Source organism: Nothobranchius furzeri, chromosome 5 (assembly GCF_043380555.1).
Source record: "Nothobranchius furzeri strain GRZ-AD chromosome 5, NfurGRZ-RIMD1, whole genome shotgun sequence".
In the NCBI taxonomy this organism is placed as follows: Eukaryota; Metazoa; Chordata; class Actinopteri; order Cyprinodontiformes; family Nothobranchiidae; genus Nothobranchius; species Nothobranchius furzeri.
The window spans coordinates 78,857,621-78,880,120 of record NC_091745.1 but is presented as its reverse complement, the minus strand read 5'-3'; the positions used below and the strand labels follow the sequence as shown (position 1 = coordinate 78,880,120).

Below are 22,500 nucleotides of genomic sequence, written 5' to 3'. Positions count from 1 at the left end.
AACCTGTGTGGAAATGTGTGGCAGGTGGACTCTCAGTGGAATGTGGCTTGGTCGGAAAAACACCTGTTTGATGAGAGAAGCATCACGAATGCTGGTTTTTAAACTGTGCAGACAACAAGCTGGATTGAGTCTAATCTTCATTTAATCCCTTGTTCACCGAAAACAAAAGAAAACAGAACAGAAAGAGTTTTTCCATCGAGTCTCTTTCCTCCATTGTGGTGTGATCCGACCTGGAAGGGTCGTGTTTCATCCAGTTGTTAATCTTTCGACGTTTCGTCTTCGTTTTTTGGAATGGTTCGTCTTTTGTTTATTTTAGAGTACAATTGCAGTACGTAGTTTAAAATATAAGTTACATCAAGAATGCTTAAATGTGACCCTGACTGAGACATCAAGAAGGTCATCTTTCTTATAAATAAGCCCCTCCCCTGGCCTCTACAGCAAAACAGATCCTTCACGCGAGTCTAGAGCATTGATCAATAGAGTTGAGAGTATCCACAAGAGGAAGCTGTCAATCAACGGGTGTGGGGGGTGGGGGGGGGGGCAGACAACAGACATTATATACATAGACACCTTGTGGACTGGCGCAGCCTACTGGAACTGCTGTAGTGGTTGGCCGCCATCTTGGATGGGTCCCCATTTGCCCCAAGTGCGTTTATTTAAGCTGAGGAATGTGTTTACCCAACAACAACAAAACCCCAAAACAACACATTTTATGGTGGAACCAACAGGTAGGCTAGAAAAGCCAATAGCTGTTGCAACTGCAGGTGGCACAAAAAAAAAAAAAACGGCCATCGTTGCTCAATCTGGGTTTTCTCTTAGGTTTGGAGAGTGAGGAACGGATCCAATATGGCAGCAATGCTGTTACACTCTTCAGCGCCCAATGGCGCATCATGTCTGTTGCTCGTTCATGCCGCTTTGCGCTGTATAACATACGAAAGATCAGACCATACCTAACACAACATGCCACCCAGCTCCTGGTGCAATCTACTGTCATCTCCCGCCTCGATTACTGCAACGCCCTTCTAACTGGTCTTCCAGGCTGTACTGTGAGACCTCTTCAAATGGTCCAGAACGCAGCGGCGCGTCTGGTCTTCAACCAGCCAAAAAGAGCACACGTCACCCCTCTGTTCATTGAGCTCCACTGGCTACCGCTAGCAGCACGCATCAAATTCAAATTGCTAACACTAGCATACAAAGTCTGAGATGGTACGGCTCCCATCTACCTGAATCCTCTTGCAAAGGCTTTCATCACGGCCCGACTGCTACGATCATCAAAGGATGGTCGGCTAGCAGTGCCTACACCACGCTCAGGACAATCCAGGCTCTTCTCATGCATCGTTCCACAAATGTGGAATGACCTACCAAGCACTACCAGAACAGGGGCTTCCTTTTCGATTTTCAAGAAACTCCTGAAGACCCTGCTCTTCAGAGAGCATCTTCTAAACTAGCACCCTCCCTGCACCCGTCCCCCCCTCTACTGTCCACTCCTTGTTCCCTCTTCTCCATGACTGATGTCAAGTTGTTGTTGTTGTTGTTGTTGTTAGCCTCAAGGGCAACATGCCGATCATCACTTGTAAGTGGCTTTGGACAAAAGCGTCTGCTAAATACATAAACATAAACATGTCTGTGACGCTGATGCCTTTGTTAGCTTAGCACACAAATCTAGCTTGAATGATAACTCGACCTGCAGTGAAATAATGTGAGTCTGTAAACTTAAAGCTAACTGGAAGAGGAGGGAGGGAATGAAAGAGATTTGTCTTTTGTGTATTGAAGCTAAATGATTAGTGTAGCGTTCAACCTTATGCTACATCGGACTATTGTTGTAGCCAGTTGTAGCGTTAGCAGGGTGTGCTATGAGTGCTGGTTTAAAGAGCAAGTAACGTCTAAATTAACTTTTTTTTGCTGATGAACTGTATAAATGAGTGTCTAATAGTGTTTTAAATGTGTGCATTCTTTATTTTAGCATTTTGGTGCATTTTCTTTAAAAATTAAAAATTCTGTCTAAAAACCACAGTAATGCGCCACCTTCAGCTGAAAACATAGAATTTGAATCATGACGGAGGCTACTGATTCTGCCCCTGTGACACTTGGTGGTGACGTGTGAGCCGATTCTCCTGGAAAATAACTTTTACATTAAATATTTTGTTTTAGCTATCAAAAGTAAATTAACTAATAACCTGCATTATTGCAAGACACTCAGCAAAATATGGACTCTACACCATGAGGCATGCACACATTAATATTCTATAAGAGCACATAAGGTGAGCAACACCACATATTGTACACTGTCCTGAATTTGTTTTCTTTCTGCATCTCATTAGCCTGGCTGATCACCTGATAACTCCTGTCATCTGGTTATGACAGCATGAGGATGTCCTCACACACCTGTAACCTATCAGCTCATCTGGCAGAATAGAGAGAGAAGAGACAACACCACATCTCCTGTTCCTGGAAAGCCTTCAGCCTTCCTTCGATGACTGAGAACCTCCATCAGCTCTGTCTCCTGTCTGCCTACAATTATTATAATAAATATTGTGTTTGACAAGTTTTTTGTGCTGCCAAATATCTCATTTAGATTCGTTTTGATATTTTAATGGATATTTATAAATTACATTGAATATCACATTTTTGTTGCATGTTTAACTAGCTCTATTGTGATTAATTAAACTAGCACCTCACTGTTAAAAGCTCGTTCTAATTTCAAGCATGTTTAAGTATTTATGGACATGAACAAAAACAGGAAATATATAAATTGAGATTTATTTAATTAATATAACAAATAAGGGGGAAAGAGTCAATGAAAGGCACGTTCTTCTGAAAGTTCCTGATCCTGATGACACCAGCAGAGGAGACCAGCTGCAGACACCAGAGGACCTAGAACCAAGAGAGCAGCTGTTATCAGTAAATAAATAAAGAAATCAGGGCAGTTTTAGTGGGCTGAACACATTACAGAATAATTTTCTCATGGGGTAGTTTCATAACTTTCTATGCAGCAGACTGTAACTTGAGCCCAGAGCTACCGGAGAGCTGCTATCCAGCATGTTTCAGTGGATTTTCCTGCTTTAACAGGTTAGATTAGCTGTTAAGCAGCTCAGCTATTTGTTGCTGATTAAAACCAGGTGTGCTGAAGCAGATAAACCTCTAAAACATGCTGAATACTAGCTTTTTAGGGCAGTGGAAACAAACCCTGCAGCTAATCCAATGCTATGGCTAACGGCTACTTACCATTCAGAGGTGGTTCTGTTGGGTCGGTTCCGCTAGTTTCAGGCAACTCACAAGCTCAAAACAATAAGACTCAGGTCCGCTTGTCTCCTCCAAATAGACTTGGTCCCTTTCTTCTCGAGTGTCTGTGTAAGGAGGGGGAGAAACGTCCTCCACTTCTAATAACTGCTCAGAGTGAAGGGAGCTAGCTTCGTCTAGTTAGCCATCGTCTTCGTCACTGCCGCGGCTCCGCCTTCTCGGTCCTCCAGGCAACGCCTACTAATGTTGCATTTTTTAAAATTGATACGTGGGTGGAGAAGGACTCCGAGGCTCAATTGACCCGCTCTTGAAAATGTTTTCCTGCTAGAATTCTGCAGATGTGATTAAAACGAACGAGTGGTTAGCAGCTCCTGCAGAACCTGACGAAGGCAGAGGAGATAATTCAGCAGCTAGAATCTGAGCAGGGACATATTGAAAACATCACTTGTAGTGCTCCGAGGCTATTTGTGTACACGTGCACAAAACAAGGCGTGGCACCAGCTCTCCTTGATGGCGTCGTGCTACAGACCCCGGCTAAATAAAGCTGCTAGCTACTAAAGCTAGTTTGCACATAAACTAATATTGTGGGTATTTTGTAATCCCGACACGGCAGAAGAACCAGCAGCACAGCAAAATGTAATTAAATGTTATATGAGGCTGCGTGGCTGTTGCCGTACCTGCAGAGTTTCGTCCCCCAGACTCCTGACGTCTTCCAGCAGCTGATCGAGCTCCTCGGTGGGCAACAGCGACACGCAGGAGAAGGTCGACATATCCGAGCTCATGGAGGTGGTGCGCCCAGTATGTACCTCCCAGTCAGCCGCGTTGTTTTCCGATTCACACTCAACACCAGAAAAGTTACACAGGTCCGAGAGGCTGGGCGAGGAAAAGGAAGATTAGAAACAACCAGCTGCTTGAATCACCTGACCGTTTAAACCCACCTTATACTGAAGCTCCTGCGATCTGATTGGCTCGTGCTACTGGTGATGGTCACAGAGGAATCCCCAGAGTCAGAATCATCGTCCTTCTGAGTGCTTTGATCATCGTCCTCATAATGACCAATGCAGTCATTCAGAGACTGATACTCTGGGTTCAGACTGGCCACCCATGCACTCAGGTCCATCAGCTGCTTCTTTCCTTTCCGGTGGTCTGTTTTAACATCTGGACGGAAGACGTCAGGCGTGCTGCTTTCCGAGTCGGAGGCAGGAAGCAGAGTGGGAACATCCTCCTTGGCGTTGCATCCCTGGGTCGTGCTGATGCCTGAGATGTGGTAGGAAACGCCAGGAGGGAGATGAGAAGAGTTGGTTTCTTCAGTTGTGTCTACGTTGATTCCAGAAGTCCTTTTGTTTTTGCTGTCTGCGGCAGAAGGGCCGTCTTTTGGCTGTGGACCAAAAACGAAGTCATCGGGGATGTTAGTTGGAGTCTGGTCTCCACCTCTGACTGATGAGAAAATGCCAAACGAAGATGGCGCGCTGGTGGTTGGTGTGTTATTCTTGCTCTTGTCCTCGAGACCGAAGTCTGTCTCGTCAAAGTAAAACGTTCTTTTGTTCGTTCGAGTTTCTTCATTCAGAGGGATGTGCAACGTTTTCTTGGCTCTAGAGTATTTGTCAAAATCCACCGAGAAGTCATTTTTGTCTTTGCCTCCCGAGCGACTTTGTTCTGACCCGGTCTTCCCTAATCTTAGTCCAACTTCGTCCACCGATAAGGACCTGACTGGGAAGATTTTCTTTCCCATTTCTGTCGTTTTATTCTCTCCCTCTTTCATCTCCTCCCACCGATCCCTTTTCCTGCCTATTTCTTTTACCGACTCGCTCTTCTTTACGCCGCCGTAGCCTCTGTGGAGCCCTGCCGGCACAGAAAACGTCCGTCTGGGCATCTGCGATTGGCTTGTTGCTTTCTGCGTCAGCGCCTCAAACTGACTGATCTTATTTCTCACGCCGGCTGAAGAAGAGGACGACAGCTTCTCTGGAAGCGGGCTCCTGTCTGCTGCTTTCATGGTGATTTTCTGAGAATCTGCCTCAAACACATCTTCGTCGGCTGCAACACTCCTCTGCGTAGTTAATGCATTTGCTCCTTCATCGTCCTTTCCTTGCACGTTGAGTATTTCTGGGTTTAAGCTTGATGTTCTCCCTCTGCTTCTAGATGAAGTCTCATCTGAAGCCGGTTGTGGCCATGTGGATCCAGAAACCTCCCCTACAGTCCTGGCAGATCTGATCTGAGCTGCTTTGGTGTTCCTACTTCTTGCTCTGTCCAGAGACTTTGTGCCCAGTTCCAACTCCTCCTTCTCCCAGTAATCGAAATGCTCTGAAAACAAGCTGCCGAGCGGTCGCTGCCTCGCTGCGGATGTCTCTTTTGGGTTTTTTGGTTCAGAAGAATCCAAACTCCCAGACCACCAAGTGTTGCTTTGAGTCCAGATGAAAGACGCCCTGTTTTGGACCGGACTGTGCTTGTCACCTGATGAGAACCGCCGGGGAAAGGTCCCCCCTTCTGTCTTCTCTCCGGCCGACTTGTAAAGTTTCTGTATTCGCTCCTGGATGCTCCGACCACCTTTGGGTCCAAATGGGTTCTCTGCAGACTTTGAGCCGGGCTCGGATCTAAACCTGGAAGGGAGTGAATGAACTTTGCTGGTCCAGTCCAAAGTCAGGTTGCTGTAATCGGCAGGAGTCCCTCTTCCTGTCGGACCGACTCCAGTTTCGAACCTCCTTTCTTTTAAACTTCCCACCTGTTTACTGAAGTCTGTTTGTCCTTTAACTGACTCCTGATCAGTCCTGGTGCTCTGAACTGGGCTCCTTGCCTCTGATCTCCAGTCTAAACTCTGACTTCTGCTCGGTAGGTACGACTTCCACAAGTGTGTCCTCCCTCGGTTTTCAAAAACAGCGTCCGCTTCCCCGTCAGCGCCGTTCTCTGGTGCTGTTCCATTCTGGTTTGGTTTTGCTGACATCTGATGACCTGATGCATCTTTCTCTTCGACTCTCATGTCCTCAGCACGATCTGGGCCTGAACGCGTGCCACATTTATCTTCTTCTCTGACACCTTTAGCGGTCTCCCTCCTCCGAACGCCCGACCTGCGAGTGAAACTGAATGAGGGAGGGCTGGCTGAGCGGACGGTGAAGCACGCACCTGTCCCCCGTGTGCCGTTTTCACTTGATGCAGCAGCGAGCAAAGACAAGTCCATTTTACGAGAGCAGAATTAAACTTATTGACCTTCTGCCAGGTTCGAAATCCCCAAACGAGAACAAAGAAGCGACCCTGGAGCTCGTCGTTTAGTCCAGACTACGGAAACACTCCATCTGAGAGCAAACAGTGTGTGACTGTTGCAGGAACACAAACAAAGAGACTCTCAGCTGAAAATGGAAATATTCCCTGGAATCATCTGCTTTGTTGTTTGTTTCTTCTTCTGGATTTGTTGCACCGAGACGTCTCCAGTTTCCACGCTTGGTTCAGCGTGTTCCCATTTCCTGCCGAGCATAAAAACACACGTTTCCATTCTCAGAACAGATCAGGTTAAAGCAGTAACTCTTAAATGTCAAACAGAACCATCGTTGTCAAAGAAGGGGATACTGGCTTAAACCGGACCTACAGTGTGGTAAGAGCCCACGTTATTCCGCCGTCCTGAAGTCCCCGTCCCTCTGAAAGGGCACGTTCAGCCAGTGGCTCTGCTCCTGTCACGTACTGCGACGTCTGTTTACACAAGTGACATTCTCAGGGCTACCTGTCAGCTAAACCTGAAGCTAAAACAGGAAAGACTCACTCGACAGCAATCCACCAAACTAAAAACAAGGGTTTGAATCACCGCTACCCGCCTGCGTGGACGGCGTCTCTGTCTCACGGGACCAAAGCAAGGACAGAAAGCGTGGGTCGGTGCATCCAGGTGGAATCAGCTGACAGAAGCAGAACAACAAAAAGGGGGAAGCCACTTTGATTTTCACACAAACTGATGAGGCAAACACGACGCTCTGCTGACGGACAAAGACTGAATCCACAGCGTCCAAACGGAGGTTTGAAGTGTTAAAAACCACCACGTCTGCAAAAGATCAAAGCATCCTTCGGTTTATTGTGATTCTACTCGAGTTTTAAATCATCTTATTAAGACTATATGTGTGTAGGAGACACAGGTGTCGGTTTACAGAAACACCTGTTCTCATAACGCCGTGTGTAACCCAGGCAACCTCCGGTAAACAACGCAAAACAAAGACAGAAAGCATATGAATTCAGTCCCTTTAACCCCCCCACCCCGCTAAATCCCACCTTATCAGAGTGAGACTTCTGGTCGTGCCCAAAGCCACGATGTTGGGCCTGGTAATGACATCAGCTCCCTCCCTGTGCCTCCTCTTTTCTTCCCATCAGCTTTGCATGAAGGATACGTACGCCGACGCAAACCTGCTGCACAGGTTTATCCTCTCGTCGTTTCTTTCCCTGCCAGCCTCTCTATAAGCCTTTGTCTCTCCTCCCTTCACATTGTTATTTTCTTCCCCTGACAGGGTTGCATTCCTGACTTCACAACCTGCTCACACATTTTCTCCCTGCAAAAATGTGACATGTGCGTTTTGTGACTGAAGGGGGGGAGAAGCCACAGCACGGATCATCTCAAACACGCGTACAACACCGCCCCACCACACCGCTTGATTGGGATCAGAGCCACGGGCATGCAACGCAGAGCCCATGAGACGCTCTTGTTGTTAAATGGCACATAAAAATGATCTATAGGGAAAAAGAAATAAAACAAACTTCATCTTTTTGAATAAGAGAAAACAAAACTTACAGTTGTAGCCTGCAGGACGAGGCTCAGCGTCTAACTGTTGCTTATTTTGCATGCACCTGCTGTTTTGTCTTCCGCTGAGGTAGAGGAAACGGTGGTTGCTGTTGCACTAAATCTAAGAGCTTCACACGTCTGTCTGTCAGTCACCATCCATCTAAGCTCACCTTTATACATTATTCCAAACCACCAAATGATAAAGTCTTAATTTTTGCATCACAGGCCAGCATATCCTGGTAGATGGTGCCCATCCGGACTGAGTCAAGCATGTGAGTAGGGGAAAATAGTCCAGACTCGACTCCCACCCTTGTTCCTGACGGATGAATGGCACTCAAGTGTCCCTGCAGATGGATGCAAATAAAGCTCTGACTCGCTTTAAATTTATTCTTGAGTTAGGGTGTAGGACTCAGAGAATCTTGTGAAGGGACAGCTCTGATTGTTTGTGAGTGGTTTGGTGCCAGGGAACACAAAGTAAACAGACAGAAATAATGTAAACAATTAGGAATCGTGCATTCAAATTGTATAAAGCAGAATATTAAAATTCTTTCTTTTTTCCTTTCAAAAATCATGCATGTATTTGGAATTGAAGCATTTGTCTTATTTTTTATTTTGCTATTTTTTACAACCCCTGTATGGCAAGCTGATTTAACATGTAATACTCTCATCAAATCAGATGTTCAGCTCAGCCTAATTAAAACATACATTTAATGACAATCGTGCCTTTATATTCAACATTTGTATGTTGCAAATGTTTTAAGTGAAGGTCGTTTATTATTATCATTTATCATAGTGTGGGCCACAAGAATGTGATTGTTTCTAATAAAAACAAAGTGTGGTTATTTGTTTTATATGTGTAATTTGGAAATTACTGCTATGGGTCAGAGTATCTTTTACAGACGGGGGAAAGGCTGAAATGATACAACGCTTCACAGCAGATGGAAACGTTTCTATTGTTTTTGAAGAACTAAACAACATTTACCTGAAACATATTTAATTAGACATGAGAAAAATAAATGCATAAAACCTTGAAACGACCGACAAGACCAGCATTACCACCAAAAAGTACATTACCGAAATGAATACGTCAGCGTTGGGAAATTATATATGACAATGGCTTGCCGTAAAGACGGTGAAAGCAGAAGTCCGTACCAGTCACGTGACCATCACGGAAGTCAACAAACGAGGCAGCGGAATGTAGCAGCCGCCTTTTTCTTCTTCTCTTTTTATGCCGAATTTTCTTCTTTTACATTTTTCTCTTACTGCCAGCAGGATTCGCTTTGGCCACACGAACCCAGATGTGGCCACATGTGAACCGGAAACTAGCCGAGCAGCGAGTTTGTTGTTAGCGTGTTGCTTCCGCGCTCCACCATGGAGAACGAGGGGATTCTGTCAGGCGTTAACGTGATTCTCGTGATGGCCTACGGCAGCCTGGTGAGTTTAGACCAAACCGAGAATAAATTTTACTCATTCAGAGCAACAATAATCCCACTTCAGGCGTGTTGTCTTGTTCTATTGAAACACTCGTGGTTTTTATCATTTAAAATCGTAATAAATGAATTTCTTTCTGAACACGATACTTAATTATTGTACAGCTCAAAATTGGTGATGCACCGACATGAAAAATTTGGGCCGATACCTACATCCGATTGATTATCATTCTGAGCTACTACAGCAATCAGTTTCCCTCTGGGATTAATAAAGTATTTTTGAATTGAATTGAAGTTCACTGTTATGGCGAAAAACTAATATTTGCCGATACCGATATACTGACAGTAATGCTTGTAAAGTCTGCAGATTTTGTATAGAATGAAAATTATTAAAGCTGAATTTACGTTATTATGAACACACAACACACACTTTTCGGTTCTGAGATAATTTCATTCACTCCATGCTTTTGTTCTTTTTAAACACAGAAACAGTTTGTTTACCTGTTTGTAGCTACAGTTTCGCCGACGGCTGCCGGCTTCTTCAGGCTGACGCTGATGGTGGCGCGTCACTTCCTTCTCCGTTTTATCTGCGGGCAGCAGAGGACGTTGTCGCCCTCTACTGCCCGCTCTCCCCTCTCCGACGATGCAGTCCCTTGCGTGGTCCAGCGTGTAAACTCCGTCGTCCCTGTTCATGGTCCCACATCCACGTCTCCTTATCTCTATTGCTTCCTTGATCCATCTTTTGTATTTTTGTTGTTCGGTGGTTATGATCCGTGTGTTATCCCAGTCCATTATATGGTTTTCTCTTAAGCAATGATCTGTTACGGCTGACTTTTTTATTGTACTTTCTGCTTCTTCTTTTGCTGCTCTTGTGTGTTTACGATTTGCCTCTTTCTCGCACTCCTTTCTGTGTTCTATTGTCCGTGTGTTGAGTTGGCGTCCGGTTTCTCCTATGTATGTTTTATTGCATATTTTGCATGGGATTTCGTAAACGACTCCACATTTAAGTCCAGCTGATATTTTGTCTTTTGGGTGTACTAGTCTGTTTCTAACTGTTGTGTATGGCTTTGTTGGTGTGTTTATGTTGTGTTTTTTCATTGTTGCTCTTATTTTTTCCGTTATGCCTCTGATGTATGGTAGGGTTATCACTGGTTTTGGTTCTTGTCTTTCTGGGTTTCTGGTTCTTTTTTTGGGTTGTAAACACACAAGAGCAGCAAAAGAAGAAGCAGAAAGTACAATAAAGAAGTCAGCCGTAACAGATCATTGCTTAAGAGAAAACCATATAATGGACTGGGACAGCACACGGATCATAACCACCGAACAACAAAAATACAAAAGATGGATCAAGGAAGCAATCGAGATAAGGAGACGTGGATGTGGGACCATGAACAGGGACGACGGAGTTTACACGCTGGACCATGCATGGGACTGCATCGTCGGAGAGGGGAGAGCGGGCAGTAGAGGGCGACAACGTCCTCTGCTGCCCGCAGATAAACGGAGAAGGAAGTGACGCCACCATCAGCGTCAGCCTGAAGAAGCCGGCAGCCGTCGGTGAAACTGTAGCGTCAATAACAGGTAAACAAAACTGTTTCTGTGTTTAAAAAGAACGAAAGCATGGAATTAGAAAGACACAGCAAGAACACACCTAAGAATTTCATTCACTGTTCACATGACTAAATAATTAGACCCCCCCCCCCCCCCCCCATCCTCTGAAACAGGCAAAGAAATCAAGATGAGATGGAAAAAATATCGGTTGTTAATATCAGCCCTGTTTTATTTATCGAACCGATACGTTAAAAATCGTCTGATACCGATATTGACGCCGATATATCTAATCAAAATAATTAATCTGACTTTAAATATTCACTCTAGTCTCCCAGAATGTTAAAGCATCAGCTGATGTGACCTGCAGATGCTTGTTGGTAAACAGCTGCATAAGCAGTCACAGGTATTTAAGAATGAAATCTAAAATAACAAATAATTCAAATGAAAATAGGAACCTATTTTCAGAGGGGGTGGATTAACTGGTGCAGGTGGAGCAGAAAGGTGTGGCGTGTGTGCTGACAGGGCCTTTGTTGTTGCGTCTGGAGGGGACCCCCACATCCACACCCATGTTGTGGTTAATCCCAGTTCAAACGTGCCTAAAACACTAACCTAACTGTTAAACTTCCCCAGGTGTTTGTTTTGCTCTTCCTGTTCATCAAGAGACAAATCATGCGTCTTGCCATGAAGTCTCGAAGAGGGCCGCACGTTCCCATTGGCCACAACGCTCCCAAGGTCGAAAACTCGCTCCTACTAAGTCTTGTTTAACTATAATTTAGAAAATCTTAATGATGGTTGTTTTTTTGTGTTGCAGGAGCTGAGACAAGAGATTGAAGCCAAACTGTTTCAGGTCCAAAACATCCAGTTTGAGCCTCGCTTGTTGTGTCCAGATGACGTCCGACTGCAGCAGAGGGAAGGATCTGGTGAGAGGAGCGCACGACTCGCACACAACCTCCACGTGAGTGCTGTCTGTATACTAACACGGTGCGGGGCTGTGTGCACGCTGCAGGTTCCCATGACCACCTGTACAGGATGAAAGCGCTGGATGCAGTCAGAGACACTGGTAATAATTATTTATTTATTTAAAATGCAGTTTCGCACAATCCTTCTCATAATCACGCTAGCGCCTCCGACTTCTTTAGAGTTTCCTTTCCGCGAACTGGGCGGGACACCCTCCGCCGTGACCGGGAAAAGGTTTCGGACCTGGCTGCTGCAGCTCCGAAACTCCCACTGTGTGTTCGGAGACAGCCTGAGCTCTCTCATAGACGTGGTGTTGGACGGCTACAACAAAGCCCGTCACGGAGCGGAGGTCAGCAGGTTCTCCGTGTGTCTGAGTGCATCTTATAAAAAATATATGGTCTTAGTCAACATCTTAGGGCCATACTTTAACAGCAGTTTCATATCAAAATGAAAACAAAGGGGGACTTCCTGTGTCCATAATGCTCCATCCCATCACAGCAGATACCCTTTGTTTATTTTAGTGTTGTTAAAGTAAAGCCTGAAATCTGCTCTGTTTAGCTGTTTGCCACCATTAGAGCCGGTGTCGGTGCTGGATCGGCTCGGGGTCCTTCGACTGCCGATGGCGTCACATTACTGCACATCTACTCGGCTTTCACACACGTTTTGGAAAGACATCAGCAGTTTTGTTAATAAATTCTTGTTTGTTAACACCTAAATGTTTTCTTTATAATTGTAATTTGTTAATAAAACACCATATTATCTTTGTTTTGTAAAGAATGTGAAACTGCATAAAACCAACATCGGACTGACAAACAATAGAACATTTCTTATATGTGAAGCCACGTCTGTTTGTATTAATGTGGAGCTCGTCTGTATATTTCCTCAGTTGTTATCTAAAACAGTGGTTCCCAACCTGGGGTCCCGACCCCCACAAGGGGGCGCCAAAGCCTCTCAGTGGGTCGCCACTTTAAGGGGTTAAAACTTCATTTATTACTTGTTTATAGCCTACATTTTGCTCACATTTTTTTTCATGAGTGAAAAGTTTACTGATATTAAGACAGGAAATAATTAGTACTGAAAGAATAACACACTTAAGAACATTTTGCTCAGCTCGCTGTTTTATTTTCAAGTGTCAAAAGTTCATTAAAGATAGGACTGGTTGATTAATCACAGCCTTTACAGTAAATAATCTAGTATAAACAGTAATATACACGTTTAAGTACATTTTGCTGAGTGTATTTTTTATGTGTCAAGCGTTTATTGAAAGGAATGATTGATTTATCGGTGTTTACAGGAAACAATGTGTTCAGACAAGTAATACAAACTGTCAAGCACATTATGCTCTGTTTGGTTTTGTTAATGACTTTGTTCTGTACTGGAGCCTACTATTACTGTTATCTATTGAATCAAAGCATATTAAAATGTGCTTGAACAATTTTATCATTTCTTAATACTGTTTGAACTGTATTTGTAAATTTTACAGGTAAAAAAGGGGTCCCTTGGGAAAAAGGTTGGGAACCACTGATCTAAATACATTCTTTGACTTAAAATGTTGCTTGGTGTCTTTCAATAAAGTTCTTATATTTTATTTTGCCCCATTTCATCAACATCAAGAGCTTTTGAGGGTCACCGTTTATCATTTGCTTATATTTTACATTTCCTTTAGAAATTCAAACATATTTTCTCCAAAAAGTGTTGATTTTTGGACTACAGGACTACAACCGCTAAGACCGCGACCGCAAATTTGTTCTGACCAATCAAAATCATAACGTGATTACGTCACTTCCGTAAGCTTCATGTTCAGCCAATCAACTACTTTGACGTCATCGGCAGTCGAAGGACCCCGAGCCGATTCTGCACCCGAGCCGATCCTGCACCGACACCGCCTTTATATGTCTTTGGTACGTTCTTGCTGTGTTGCTTTTCCAACTGCATTGTTGGTTGTTTTTTAAAACACAGAAATGTTTTCTCTTTACCTTGCTGACGTTTCGTTTGCGGCTGCAAACATCCTCAGAGCTGACGCTGCTGGTGGCGTCACTTCCTACTCCGTTTATCCACGGGCCGGTCCGCTCTCCCCTCTCCGCTGATGCAGTCCCATGTGTAAACCCCATTGTCTCTGTTCATAGTCCCACATCCACGTCTCCTTATCTCTACAGTAGGGCGGCTCACTTAATCGAATTTTAATCCCAATTACGATCTGAGTTTACTTGGGGGGGGGGGGGGGGGGGGGATTAATTAATTGGAGTCTTTGTAATTAATTACCGTAATCTTGATTAATCTCATTTTAATCATACAAGACAATTTGTCCCCTAAGCCACTTTTTTAATTAAACTAACGAGGCAGAAAGTCAAACAATAGAAATGGACATTATTATTATTATTATTATTATACACACACCACACACACACACGCGTGGAAAAAAATGTTTGTACACTTTGGTTAATGAAAGAAAATACCACGATGGTCGGAAATAACTTGAATCTGACAAAAGTAATAAGAAAAATTCTATAATTTTTAACCAATGAAAGTCAACCTTCAACAGAATTATTAAAAAAATAAACTCATAGAACAGCCTGGACAGAAATGATGGTGCCCCTAGAAAAGACTGAAGATGATGTGACCAAAGGGATGCCTTTATTTAAGGTGTGTCCATCACCCAGCATCACGGGTGTCTTCAGTCTTGTAATCAGTCAGTGGGCCTTTATATAGGCTCCAGGTACCAGCATGCATGTTAAAGGTACCGTCTCCAAGCAGCTAGATGTTCCTGTGGCCACAGCTGCACTTGTTATTCAGACATTTCAGATCCACGGGACTGCATCCAACCTCCCTGTGGCTGCAGGAGGAACATTCATGAAAAATCAAAGAGAAACGTCCAAAGAGATTCAAGGTGGACTCAAGGAACATCAGGTCACACCAAAGTGGACTACATGGGGGATGACCAAGGAGGACACCTTTATTGAAAGCTGAAATTTAGGAGTTTAGGATTTACGGGAGGGATGTTTGAACAGTCTGGATTCAGTTTTTTCTGATGTCGCGCCTCCTTTTTGTCCTCAGGCTTTTGGTGAAGCGGAGTTTGTAAAATACCTGGAAGCTCTAAGTGAGCTGGCCTCCGTGTAAGAAAACAAACCTTCCTCTACCATACTACCTTTCATCAACTCTGAATGTTTACTTTGCATTTAGAACAATGTGTGTGTGTGTGTGTGTGTGTGTGTGTTCGTTCATGTGTGTGTGTGTGTGTGTTTGTGTGTGTGTGTTCAGGGTGAAGTCCCGAAGCAACACACCGAGTCAGCAGCACCAGGCTGCAGCCAAAGACCTGACCGGTACCGCTGAACCCGCCGACTCCTCTGCCCCCGCCCAAACCTCCTACCTCACGTCCACGCTGCAGCAGCGCAGCAAGAGGCCTCGGCACTTCCTGGAGCTGAAGAGCTTCAAAGACAACTACAACTCTCTGGACAGCTCGTCCTGAAACGACCGCGGTGCCTACATGAGTAGTAGTATAGTAGAGGAACGAAACACTGCCTACTGCCCACAGCGGGCTGCTGTCCTGTACTCATGCATGTATGAGTGCTCTGTTGTCTGTTGGGGTAGAAAAACCAACCAAGGTGGGTTTGACCTAAACACTAACGGCTGTCGGGGCTATGCAACCATGTCAGACAATCAGTATTTACCAATTTCTATGCAGACGTGTTGAACAGAGTTTATATACGATCAGCTGATGGTGTTTAAGCCAACACTGTTTACCTTTTTAGATTTCTAGTTTTTTATGTTTTGAAGCCTTTTGTTACGGAAGCCATGCTAGTGTTTATGAACTGTGATTACTAAAGTGCCTCTTTATTTGACGCCTTCATTCAGTGCAATGTTAACGGCCATCTAGCTTATTGTTGTGCTTTAGATGTGAGGGCTTTCCTCAGGGGGACACCTGTTCTCTAGTCTTACACACACCGCCCAGCGGTTCCTTTCTTTGGTAGGGTTTTGGGATTTTAGTGCCTAAAAGTCTTTATATTTTCATTATTGAGGTGCTTTGCTGTACACGCTGCCGTCTGTATAAAACTGCCTTACAGCCCAGTTGTGAGATGTTCCTATAAGCTCCATCACTCAGAACTAAAAAGTCCTAAATGTGTTTGTTTGAATTATTCAGGGACGCGTTTCTCAGTTCTAAAGGAAATTCAGTGGGAAAAACTGCAGAAGAAATGTGGAAATAAAACAAAATCTAGTTTTTCCACACAAAAACCATGAAAAAGTTTTAATCAGCATACATTAAAGCCTCCGAGCTCTGTTAAAAAGATCTAAGAGCACATCTGGAGCGCACCGAGCCCTCCAGGGACTCCGGTATAGAAAATATAATAAAAACGATTAAATTTGCTTTTATGTGACGTCCCTTTTCTAGAGTCTGCAACCTAACTGAGATTTTGAACGTAGGCTTTTCATCAGCTGTAAGCCATAATCATCACAACTACAACAAATAAAGGCTGAAACATCTGGATTTGCATGGAATGAGTCAGTCTCAGAGGAAGTCGGATCAATGACACTTTTGCACCAGATTCTCATTTTCCAGCTTTCCTAGTTGACAACAGGAAGTGAGACGTTTAACTGTGTTCCTGTCCGCTGTATTCATTCACTGAATGGACCCAACCACAGACATCATATACGTAAATAAGATGTGCCTATTGGAGCTGGTGCAGCAGTGGGCCACCATCTTGGGTGGGTCTTCATTCACTCCTGGTGCATTTATTTCTGCTGAGGAAAACATTTTGCTATGCATTTTCACAAAATAAGACATCATGATAGTTAAAGTATAAATAGAATATAAAATCCCAACAGGTAGGCGACGATACCCCAAAGTAATCCCACTTAATCTGCTTTCAATAGCTGTTGCAACCACAGGCCGCACAAACACGGGCCTAGTTGCTCCATGGGTTTGGAGAGTGGGGAACCCATCCAATATGGTGTAGATGCTGTTACGCTCTCCAGCGCCCAATGGGATGTATTCATGTCTATGGTTCCAACCATATATAGTAGGGATGCACCAATACTGATACCAGTATCAGATACCAATACGATACTGGTATCGGTAAAAGTTAACCGATACCAATGCAGTTGCTTGAAAATGGCTTCGCTGTAACTTGTCATTTCTGTTCACCTAATATTTTAGTTTTGTGATGATTTCTATTCATATATTTTACTTGTTATCAGTGGCGGCTGGTGAAAAATATTTTTGGTGGGGCTGTGCTATTTTTTTTTTAAACAAACTTGTGCTTTCTGAGCTTTGTGCACAACTTCATTATTTCGTGAATTAAGCACAGCTCTTTTATTTTCTGTCTTACATCATTGGACAAAGGGATTAATCCACGTGTGTCTGACTATTGGCACACTACCTTGCGGACCAAGGTTGAAAAATACTGCATTAAATTACACATAAAATAACATGACCATATATGGTCCACTCCACATCCACATTACTGTTTGTGAAACTAACATACTGGAGAATTTCATCACAATAATATTAAATAAACAAGTATGTACCTGATCTTTTGCATGCTGTTGGTGAAGCTCTGGATGACCCTGTGATGGAGACAGAGTCAATGTTCCTCTTCTGCAGCTGGTTGAACAGCATGTCCACATGTGGCATGATCTTGTGACACAATGCCAGCAGAAAGCCGAAATCTTCTTCCTCCAGCATTCTCACAAAGCCTCCAGCCTCTCTCAGTGACTGGATCAAAGTCATCTGAGTCTCTGATCATCTGGAAAAATCTGAGGAGGTCATCCTTGTGCTCATACACTGTGTTGACATCTCTCTCTTGGACAAAATGTGCCGGTTCTGATCCACTTCTTCATTGTGTTTCTTCACTGCAAGCCTGTGTCCCTCGTCTCTAGCTGCATGGCAATGTTAGCTCTGCCTAGCATAGCTAGCTTCACCGTGTTGTCCATGTGCGCCCGGGATAACTCGTGTTTCTTCACCTTCTCAGAAAAATGTTTCATGTCCGTAACTCCTGACTCAACCCATGCCTCATCTGTCACAGTCGTTCTGAATAACAAACACGAAAAGCAAAATAGCGCATTAGCATGATTGCATCCAGCTAGCCAAGCCTTCCCAGAAGCCTCATATGTACAGTTTACCTCTCTCCTCCTCCTGCTGGCTTATCTTTATGTCGGGCTGATCTGGTCCAAGCTCTTTGACATTAAGTTTTTCCACCATAGTTCTCCTCTCGAACGGATACTGGAGAAGAGACCGAACGGAATTCAGTGGCTGCTGAGATCCGGTATCCATGCTGCTGCTGGTTGTAGGCGCACTGGCGTCCATGTCTATTACGTCTGCGTCACGAGCCACGACCAAAAACGTGTTGGAGTCGAGAATCTCCGAGTTCTACCGAGCACTAACGAAAGCCTTTGGCGGTAGCTCTATCGACCGTCATGCTTCTGAAACAACGTCGACGCTGATTGGATACATTCCCATTCCTACCCTTTGATTTTCTTGTCAGCAATTGGACGACTGGTCTCGTCCCGTTTGGGCATTGAAAAACAGCACACAGCCTCCACCGCTCGGCAGAGCTCGGCAGAGACCAATATAGAAATATATATATGATTTATTTTTGTTACAAAACACACAATTAAGTTAGAATATGTGATTATTGTTAATTTTATTTATTTATTTTTTTAAATAAAAATTAAAAACACTGGGGAAACTGGGAAGGCGGCGCCCTATCGCCCTCTACTGGCCAGCCGCCACTGCTTGTTATCTACCTCACAGTCTTTTCCTGTTGAAAGCAGAGAAGAAAATTAAATCTGTATTCCAAATCATTGCATTTTTTGTGTGTGGTAGAAGTATTGGTATCGGTATCGGTTTGGAAAAAAGTGGTATCGTTGCATCCCTAAGTATATGGTATAGTAGTATACCATGTAGTTTGCTCTTCCTTTGATTTTATTCTTAAACATGAATAATATCAATCATAATGCAACAGAAACGTTAAGACTGTACAAACATAGTTCATGTTTTGTGTCGTAAAACCAATCTGCGTGTTTTGTCCCCTCAGGGACTCCGTACATTGATAAAGTTCCCTGAACTGCCTTGAGTTGGGGATGGCATCATCAGATGAATTTAGTGTATTTGCTCTTGTGCACCTGTTTTCTACAGTAGAGTTTAGCTGCATCTAACTTGTTTTTTGTTTTGCAGATGTGAGGGTTGATTGGCGTGTTCAGAAAGGTTTCCTGGGCGTATTGGGAACATTTTTCTTCTTTAATGTCCTTTAAGGGGTTCCCTAGGAAACAGGAAATGTGTCAGCCAGGCATCACTGTTCATATTTCACTTTCACATTATTTAGAATTAGAAGGTTTAAACAGAGTTAGCTGGATGTTGGTGGGGAGTCTGTAGGACAGGACGTACCAGTCTTAGGAGGTTCGTAACAAAAGGTTTTATCCACAGGGATTTAAAATGTTTTCTAGAAGCAAGAAAATAAGTCCAGTCACTTTTAAAAGAGACTCTGAGAAGAACTAACAGCTGTTTTAGGTTCGGGTTAACCCTAACTCCCAAAGGTTTTAAACCAAGCCTGGGACATTTGAGATCCTTCATCAGCGTATCTTCATGTCCACCTTAAAAACAAACATCTGTATCATCACACAGAGCACAGCTGGTTCTGGAGTGACGCCACTCAGAAACCACGCATGATCTTAAACAGATTAAAGCAAACTGTCCCTTTAAGACAAATAAAGTCATAAATATCTTAAATTCAGTCATGTGTCCAGCAGAGGGCGCTCTCCTCATTACAACCCAGTCTGGATGTGCAGCCTTTTGTTTTTCACTGGTAGAAAGGAAAAGGTAGCAGCAAAAAAACATGAAATATTTTAAGCTTTTATTCTGAAAATCCACAGAAAACAGGTCAAAATGTACTTCATACAAAAAGTTGTTCTACCAAACAGTCAGTAGGCTTTAATTATTATCATTGTTAATATTATTATAAATAAATACAAAGGACAGGGTTGTTAGAAACTCAAACATCCGATCACATTCATGAATCGTATTTACAGTAAAGTGAAATGTAAGCTTTCCTTCTGCTTCCTCACAGTTTCACAACGAGTCATTATCACAGGATCAGAGGACGCTTTCATTAAATCCTAATTATTATAATTAATGACATCCCGCTCCGTTAATGCCGAGTGCCCGACCAGAACCAGGACACAGTAATGGAGTCGCGACCTGTCCCGACGGGGAGGTCAGCAACAGCATTCTGATGCTACGTCAGTAGCCTTGGTGCAACGGTTACTATGACATCATCAACAGATCAGAACAAGGAGAAACTGGCAGAATTACGAGTCAGACATGAAAGCACACTAGTACATATCTACCGTAAGGACCCCCCCCCCTCACACACACACACACACACACACACACACACACACACACACAGTCGTGCTTCCTGCAAGAGCGGGCTCGCTTCAGACTCTCCAGATGAGCAGTGAAAGTTGTAGGAAGGCTCAGCTCGGATCTGGGAGCTGCTGTCGGAATGGTTCTGCGTCTCCGGCGCCTCCGAGCGGCTCCCTCATGACTTGATCTCGATGACTTTGATGTAAGGAAGTGGCTTGTTGGAGGAGCTGGACGGCTTGAGCGGTTTGCTGTTGCAGCCGGAGGAGAGGTCGGGTTTTATTTAGAAAGTATTAAGTAGAGTGCCGGTCGGATAAGTTGGAGGTTTGAGAGAAGAAGCGTCAGCATTTTGCGGAGGATGAATAAATACGGCTACCTGTAAACAATCTGGGCGTTGCGCTCCGACAGGTAGGAGCTTGACCTTTGCCCTCCCAGGTAGTAGTCCATCTGGTCACGCATCTCTCGATTCTGCCACAGAAATGTTTTACAGGTCATTTTGTGTCTCTCCTTTCTGTTCGGCTTAACTTCTGGAGCGTTCTGGAAAGAGGAGAGCCTCACCTCAGCCTCCAGGAACGCCACCTTCTCCTCCAGCTCCTTGATCACGCGGTCGCGCTCCTGGATCACCATGCGGGAGTTCTGGAGCTGAAAGGTGAGCAGACACGATGGGAATGGTGAGCGAGCCCTGAAGCCCCGAGGAGAAGCTTGGAGTCCGGCACACGTGCTAGCGCCTCACCTGCTCGATCATGTGTCGGACTTTCCTCTGCTGGCTTTTCAGCATGTCGTCCAGATGGTGGATCTTCTCTTTGAGAATGGCCACCTCCGTCTCCAGCTGTCCAGCTCTGAGACAGAAACACAGACGGTTACAGCCTGACGACTCCTAAAGAAGGCCTTTCATGGCGTTACGTTTGTCAGCGGACCTCTGCTGCCCCGTGTGACCCTCCTCTCTGATCCTCCTCAGCTCGCGCAGCTCGTCCTCGCGGTTTCGGATGGTTTCTCTCAGGGTGGCGCTCTCCTGCTCCATCCCTCCCAGCAGCCTCTGCAGCTCCTCGATGCGTTTGTCCTTCCTCTCGCCGGCCTCTTCCGTGGTCCGTAACTTCTCCTCCCTATCGCTCAGACGCTCCCTGAGCCTGCTGCCTTCAGCCTGGAGGAGACACGGCGATCGGCTCGTTCAGAGCTGAACTTCCACGCCACGGCTGCCTTAATAACTTTGCCAGGTCTCACCTGCAGCCTCTCCCTCTCCTCCTGGTGCTTCCTCTCCGCCTCGTGCAGCTGTGCATACAAACGCTTGCTGACCTCTCTCAGCTTGTCTCTCTCTGCTTCATCGTCTGCGTCCTGCAGAGACAAAACAAGCTGTTGGATTAGATCCTTTCACGACGATGTCATAAATAAACGTTTAGTTTCATCCGTGCTGTGGGTTTGGCGTGACAGCAGGCGCGTCTGTGTGCGTCAGAGGAGCGCTAGCTCGTGATCAGCGGTTCCCGCCTGCTTCTGCAGCGCGTACATGAGGGTTTGTCAGAGACGCTACAACACTTGGCCCAGAGAAATGTTTGTCAGCATTCTCGCGGTTGTACAGAACGCTGATGGCATGCATACAGGTGTGGACGTATGAAAAGCATGGGTGGAAGTCAACAGGGCTATTAGAAGTGGAACGGGGCGGGAGGGGGAGGGACAGAGTGTGCTGGAACAGCGTTCTCATGTGTAGTTCCTGGGGGGTAATCAGAGTATTTACTCTCTCTGGTGTTGTAATCTACTCTGTTTGCTCACGCACCTGCTTGTCTCGGCTCTGGGAGGAGCTTCTCTTGGGATCAGAACAAAACAAGGAGTGTGACATGCATTTTGGACATGATCCGGCACACTGGAGGCCTCGGGCTTGTTGTTGTTTGTTCTAAACAACAACAAGAACACGGTTACTTCGCGTCAGAGGCTGCTCACCTGCCCGTCGGTTTTGGATCCGCCTTTGGGAGCGGACGAGCCGTTCTTTCTGAAGGGAATGCTGACCTTCCACCCGTTTGTGTGCGGCTGAAGAGAGAAAAGGAGGATGTCAGGATGGCGAGAGACGGACGTGGCAACGAAGCAAACAGGAAGTGGGGTTAACAGACGCTGACGTTACCTTGTTTTTAGACGCCATCTGCTCCCTCAGAGACTTCAGGCAGTACCTCACCTGCAGGAAACACACATGTGATCAGTCAGTGACATCGCTGGAGGGGTTGTTCGGATCCAGT

General features: G+C 44.8%; 3 protein-coding genes across 9 annotated transcripts in view; 1 reads left to right on the top strand and 2 right to left on the bottom strand.

Annotated features, from left to right (window-relative positions):
- LOC107379620 (serine-rich adhesin for platelets) overlaps positions 1-18,377 on the bottom strand; it is a 20,776-nt gene extending 2,399 nt beyond the window's left edge. For 2 of the 5 annotated variants that reach the window (XM_054741170.2, XM_070551194.1), the window contains exons 1-4: positions 18,040-18,377; positions 17,446-17,947; positions 4,179-6,695; positions 3,918-4,113 (exon numbers count right to left, since the gene is read on the bottom strand). In XM_054741170.2, coding sequence (XP_054597145.2) covers positions 3,918-4,113; positions 4,179-6,412 — 2,430 coding nt within the window. In that variant the 5' untranslated portion in view covers positions 6,413-6,695; positions 17,446-17,947; positions 18,040-18,377. Of the gene's footprint in view, positions 1-3,917; positions 4,114-4,178; positions 6,696-6,817; positions 9,082-9,142; positions 9,259-17,445 lie in introns of those variants that run through there. The other 3 variants (XM_054741171.2, XM_054741172.2, XM_015950453.3) reach the window with 3 other exon arrangements.
- LOC107379621 (protein C1orf43 homolog) lies at positions 9,293-16,405 on the top strand. Of its 2 annotated transcripts, XM_015950457.3 has the most exons (7): positions 9,293-9,424; positions 11,596-11,697; positions 11,777-11,885; positions 11,972-12,025; positions 12,105-12,271; positions 14,977-15,035; positions 15,181-16,405. In XM_015950457.3, exons 1-7 carry the CDS (start codon positions 9,362-9,364, stop codon positions 15,386-15,388), a joined length of 762 nt encoding a protein of 253 aa, XP_015805943.3. In that variant the 5' UTR covers positions 9,293-9,361; the 3' UTR covers positions 15,389-16,405. The 2 variants fall into 2 exon arrangements, with proteins under 2 accessions (XP_015805943.3, XP_054597148.2); XM_054741173.2 differs by lacking the exons at positions 14,977-15,035; positions 15,181-16,405 and adding an exon at positions 12,481-13,510.
- A 1,378-nt stretch (positions 18,378-19,755) lies between the features above and the next one.
- Positions 19,756-22,500, bottom strand: part of tuft1a (tuftelin 1a) — a 12,326-nt gene continuing 9,581 nt past the window's right edge. For both annotated transcript variants that reach the window (XM_015950452.3, XM_015950451.3), the window contains 8 exons: positions 22,389-22,439; positions 22,211-22,297; positions 21,500-21,610; positions 21,196-21,419; positions 21,012-21,117; positions 20,837-20,920; positions 20,655-20,746; positions 19,756-20,529 (listed from right to left, as the gene is read on the bottom strand). In XM_015950452.3, the coding sequence (XP_015805938.3) occupies positions 20,457-20,529; positions 20,655-20,746; positions 20,837-20,920; positions 21,012-21,117; positions 21,196-21,419; positions 21,500-21,610; positions 22,211-22,297; positions 22,389-22,439 (828 nt within the window). In that variant the 3' untranslated portion in view covers positions 19,756-20,456. The remainder of the gene's footprint in view (positions 20,530-20,654; positions 20,747-20,836; positions 20,921-21,011; positions 21,118-21,195; positions 21,420-21,499; positions 21,611-22,210; positions 22,298-22,388; positions 22,440-22,500) is intronic.